This window comes from Triticum aestivum, chromosome 4A (genome assembly GCF_018294505.1).
Source record: "Triticum aestivum cultivar Chinese Spring chromosome 4A, IWGSC CS RefSeq v2.1, whole genome shotgun sequence".
NCBI classification, from domain to species: Eukaryota; Viridiplantae; Streptophyta; class Magnoliopsida; order Poales; family Poaceae; genus Triticum; species Triticum aestivum.
Window position 1 is genome coordinate 554,489,439 of NC_057803.1, and position 5,855 is coordinate 554,495,293.

General features: G+C 46.7%; 1 protein-coding gene across 1 annotated transcript; it reads right to left on the bottom strand.

The window, feature by feature from the left end:
• Positions 1 to 274: 274 nt before the first annotated feature.
• Positions 275 to 5,646, bottom strand: LOC123086916 (protein DETOXIFICATION 29-like). The gene is made up of 8 exons (XM_044508748.1): positions 5,193 to 5,646; positions 1,823 to 2,364; positions 1,629 to 1,715; positions 1,481 to 1,537; positions 1,112 to 1,350; positions 911 to 1,029; positions 691 to 777; positions 275 to 572 (listed from the first exon to the last, which is right to left on the bottom strand). The coding sequence occupies exons 1-8, from the start codon at positions 5,388 to 5,390 to the stop codon at positions 474 to 476; spliced, it is 1,428 nt and encodes a 475-aa protein (XP_044364683.1). The 5' UTR covers positions 5,391 to 5,646; the 3' UTR covers positions 275 to 473.
• Positions 5,647 to 5,855: the final 209 nt, after the last annotated feature.

Genomic DNA, 5,855 nt, shown 5'->3' on the forward strand with positions numbered 1-5,855 from the left:
GAAAATATGTAATGTATTATTGTAACATCAATAGTAATTTGTATAAATATGAGAAGCACAATATATGTGCCTCATATTTATGCATATAATAATACTATATATTCAAAAAATATTATTCGGTACATGTCTATAGTACTTGTATTTTATTTATATATCTACTTGTAGTGTGTTTGCGCGCTCGATTCTTCAAAGTGTTGAACCAAACAAAACTTATATTTGACTTCACTACTAGTACGGTTTCGCGGCTCTGTTGCATGCCCAATTCTAACTCTTGTTAAACATGAATTAGTAATTGAATTTCATTTCTCTGATCGAAACAGATCCTAAAAGGCCGATTTCCCCAATGACGAAGCCGAGGTACACTGGATCAATCTCGGTCTGTACAGGTTAATTACTTCTATATATTCTACCTATATGTGTTATCCATGTACATATAAATAACATTGTCCAATCTGTATGCAGGAACCATCTGATCATCTATATATGCTACCGTTTGTCACCGTTGTTGTCGCCGCCGGCAATGTATCACTGCTTCCTCCCCACTCCCTTATCCTCTCTTCGGCCAACATAGCCTGCACGTTGAAAGTTCAGACATTTTTTATATAAAGATCTGCTCAACTTTGATCGAGTCATTATGTATAGAAAATAACTGTGATCGACGGATCGGGTGAAGTTAGCATTGTACGACACCTGTTTGTCCCACTTGGTTCTGAAGCAAATTATGAGAAGTACAGCAGTCTGCAGCAGCGTGCCAATGGACATGCCCACCCAAATCCCCTGCAGAAACACATTGTTATATATTCGGAGCAGGTTAGAATCCGATTCCCCGTTTATAATTATGCATCAATCTTATTTCTCAAAAATAATAATTACACATCCATCTTGGAGGTTGATCTGATTTTGTCCTTACCAATGCACCATGTCTAAGCTTGAAGCCAAAGAGGACCCCCAGTGGGATGCCAACCAAGTAGTAGCACCCAATGTTTATGAAGGCAACAAGCGTCTGCCACCCTGCTCCTATCGCCACACCTGCACAGTGACAACTTGTTGCTAAGATGTTCCAATTGCCATTGGATTAATTTGGTAACTCATCAGTGTTAGCGGTACGTGCCTGAGAGCACAGGTTGGATGCTGTTGAGGAAGATGGTTGCTGCAAGAAGGTAGCCGAGCTTTGCAGCCTCGCTCACCACCTCGTCGTTGTCGCTGAAGAAGCGCGGCAGCTCGGTCCTCCAGACGAGGAACACAACCAGGAAGACCGCCCCGATGGCGGCGGACGTTGACACCGCCATGATCACCGAGAACCTGGCTGCCTTCGGCCTGTTGGCGCCCAGCTCGTTCGACACCCTAACGCTGCATGTCATAGATTTTTTATTATCATTATTTTTGCATTAGCACAAACACTAGTGGATTTCGTCTACTTTTGTAGAGTTGCAATTTTTGTGTTAGCAGTGCTATATTTGTGTTGTTGCGCGCATTATACCTCACTGCTGCATTGAAGCCTAGTGCAACCATCAGGGTCCAGAGCTGGTAGTTGATGCTGCAGGTTTCAGAAACTGTTTAATCACTGAACCATTTCTTTACATGTACACAAAGTTCAGTCACAGGTTTGTCAATGGAGATTTGCTTACCAGACTGACATGATGTCAACCTCGAGTTGAGCATTCTTCAGGAGGCCCACAAGGATGAGCACTGCAGTGTAGTACCAAAGCTCCAAGCTAGACAACACACACACACACACACATATAAATTCTATAAGCACCGTTCAAAATGATACTCAGGCAATCTACTAGGAGGTTTCAATTAAATTCGTGTATCTACCAACCAGAGCATGACGGCAGAGGCGAGGGAGAGTCTGACGAAGGCGGCGAGGTTGCTGAAGGCGAGCATCGAGAACCCCTTCCATGCCTCCGGGAAGCAGCCGGAGACGAGGTAGGCGAACTGCGCGACGATGATGATCCACCAAGTGACGTTGCCGATCATGGCGGCGCCGAAGAGGCCGTGGCCGAGGCGCGTGACGAAGACGTAGTTGAGCACGACGTGGAGGGCGAGAACGGCGCCGGAGATGAAGGTCATGGCCCAGACCTTGCTCTGCGCCTGGAAGAACTTCTGCAGCGGGAAGTTGGCGGCGTAGGCGAACAGCTGCGGGATGACCCACCGCGTGTACCGCCCCGCGACGGCAGACATGGCGGCGGGCTGGTGGAGCGCACGCAGGATGGGCGCCGCGAAGACGTAGGTTGGCGCGAGCACCAGCGCGGTGGCGCCGCAGATGATCCAGGAGCGCTGGATGTAGATGCCCAGCATGTCCACCTGCCCCGCGCCCACCGCCTGCCCGCACAACGTCTCCAGCGCGCTGCCCATGCCCAGCTGCAAACGCATCCCATCAACATTACACGTGTGCGCGGGAAGGAGCAAAATTCAAATGCCAATCGGTCCAGGTATGAACGGTCGCAATTTTCTGTTGGTAGCTTACCAAGCTAGCCACTTGATAGTTATGAACGGTCGTGAGTCGTGACTTGTGGTAGCCTGTATTTCGTGATGAAACTTTACAGGCAAGTAGTATACATCGATCCTGTGACCCTTTTCGAAAAATACATCCATAGATATGTGTGTGTATTTTCAGAATTCTTTGAAACCTACAAATTTGATTTTTGAATCTTTCAAATTCCAGGCTCCATGGAGCTCAAGCTCCATTAGCTATTTCCACATATTTTTAGATGGAGCATATTTCCCCATTTTCATATGATATCTGAGGTGTGGTAGGTGCACATGGGAGGTGGGGGCGTGAGGGGTGGCCATCGATGTCAAAATAGGGTGAGCCATGACCTCACGATCTTGGCTCGTTTTCTGTCTCACACTGTCTGTTTGGCTTGGCAATTTCCCTATTAAAATCTTGCAGACAATCCATGAGGAATATACCCCTATTTTATGCATATACAAATGTCCATGAATATCTAAAGACATCATGTGTTAATAAAAACATTATTGTATGTGGGAAAAGTATTGACAAAATTAAAAACATACATCCCTGTTTTAAAAAAATCCTTACATTTTCAGGAAAAAGTATCAATATAATGTAGGGAATATTAAAGCATTTACTTAAAATTTAAAATTAAACATGTATTAAAACAAAATAGTATTTGAATAAAAAGAGAAATGTGAAACAGAAAATAAATAGATAAATAAATAAAGACCAAACACTTAATAAAGCGGCTCATACACATGCTGAAGAGGTGAGTGAATGATTGGTATTGGTTGCAATAAAAAAGATATAGTTTTTTTTCCACCTTAGAGTAGGATTGGCGGATGTATCTAGGAGAACATCCATCAATAACCAACTTTACCTACTCAAAAAAGAGCAGAAAAAAATCAATTTACATGCTCCGCACTACGGTTGTCATTTGCCACACCTAGATAATGAAATAGTCTTTGGGTGCAACCGATGGAAGATGGTCTCTTGGGATTTGTCCAGCCGATTTGGTTGGCCGGCTACTATTAGGATTTATGATGTATGATGGTTATTTTCCGATGTTCTCTGTTTCATTTTGCTCTTGAAGTAGTCATGTGCGGCAGTTTTTTTATGTCAAATATTTTTGTCACTGGAATATGCACTTTAAAATGATTGACAAAATTGCTGCATGCACCACTCGATGTGGAGGCGGACGAATATGCCCTCCTTTTGGAAAAAAAAAGGTACAAACAATGAAATGGCCAAACCGAACGATATGTACGCGCCGTATGTGTACATGCACTACTCCGACGGCGGCATACGTCGCCACCCACAATCCCCACGTTTCCGTGGCTCGAGTTCGGATGGAGTACGTTGTCGTCCATCGATCGTTCGATCGGGTGCATCCACCTACTTTCCCCGTGCACCGAACGACGGAAAACGACCACCGGGAAATCAGAAAAATGGCTCCCTCGGACGTGTCGTGGCGTCTCGTCCTTGTCCCTCGTTCGCTCATCGGTCAACCCAGCCCGAATTTGGCTGGCCACTGGCACGACGAAAGTGGGTGCGGCGGCAGCGGCACGACGAGTGATGGGCACGCACGACACGTACTACATCTGTGTGCACGCAGCTGCACCGAAACTTTTGAGGTAGGTCTGGAGAGAGCGTCTGTACTTTGAGTTGCAGGTTCTAGCAAAAGCAGAGGTTTGTTTTCTAACGCGATCTTGCTGCTTTCATCGGTGTTAAAGAAGGAAAGCAAGCACGGCTCTTTACTCGCATGCATGGATGGATGCCCCTTCACGGTGCAGTGTCGGCCGTCGCGCAATTACCAGCTAGCTAGGTCGACACACATGGCTCACCACGTGCCATTGGAGCTGCTCTGAGCTTTATCGCATGTGACCCCTTAGGCTTTTCTCGATGCCGAGCTAGTAGAAAACACGCGCACGCACACGCGAGCACCATATTTGCACAACAGAATCCTTAGCTTGATCGATCGATGGTCCTTACGGCCAGCAGCCAGCCAGCCAGCCGGGTATGGTCTCGATCGCTAGGCAAACTGAAATTAAATAATCACTGCTAACCCCAGCACTCCAGTTCATGCGTAAGCTGGTACGTAATATCGGTCACAATGTTAGGCTCTTCTTTATATCGCTACAAGTTTTATTATGGTTAAGCAAGCACGCACGGAGAGACATGTTGCTAGTTCCTTATTAGGTTATATACGCATGACCAATCAATCCTTGTTTCTGCTGGTATCCTGCTGACCCAAGTCTCCAAGGGAAGGAACAAAGTCGGGTGTTAATTTGCGACGCACGGGAGCTGACCTAGATGGAGACGTGCAAACCACCCTACATTAGCACGGCACATTGGTCGCTACTAGGCAGCTTAATTAATCAGCTATATACATATACCTACTAGCTGCGCCTCATGCATCTTGATTACGAGTACTGACCTCTTAATATATATCTACGTGCTTCACAAATTCTGCAGTCTAATTAACAACCTATTTGAATTGATCGACACATGATCCAGTTAATCAAGAGTTATGACATGCACTTAGACATGCTGCATCCGTACGTGCGACTAGATTTCGCCAAAAAATTGCCAAGTTAATTGGTGCAAATTAACAGATGGAATGGAAGCATCTAAGCACATGTATATACGGATCTACCAGTACGAAATGAGCTAGCAAAGTAGCAATGCGCGTTAGCATATATGCGGGTTGGTTGGCGCGTGGCGTGCGTACCAGGACACCGTAGGCGAAGCCCTCGACGACGTTCTCCACGACGGTGACGGCGGCGAGCTCGACCTCGCCGATGTGCCCCACGAAGCCCACGGTGACGAAGCCGATGGAGAACTGGAACACGGCGGTGAGGATCGCCGGGAACGCGATGTGCCACAGCAGCCTCGACTCCTGCCAGCTCTTGCCCAGCATCTTCCCCATCAACTTGATCTCTCCGGCCGGCCGGCGCCGACGATGTGATGTTTCACGCTGGCGGCGGGCGGGCCAGCTACTCCAACTCCACCCGGCCAACCCTCCTGCAGCTCACTCTGTGCGGTGTCTATGAACTCCTGGCCGGTGCTCTTGAGCAGAGGAGGAAGATGGATGTGAGAGAAGTTCCAGAGTTAGCTAGCTAAAGCTAACGAAGCTAAAGCTAGCTTGCTGTTATTTATAGGCTTCTTGCAAGCTCGGGCATATTTGGTCCCCGTGCCTTCAAGTCTTCAGCCACTATCTCTGCTGATGCTACTACTACATGGGAGTACACACTACACAGTACACAGATGTGGGATTGATGTGGTACGTACTAGCTATTGATTTACTACTACATGGGAGTACGCACTACACAGTGTGAAAACGAACAAAATTGGCCCTTGTATCACAAAAATGACCCCAATCTGAAAATATTTC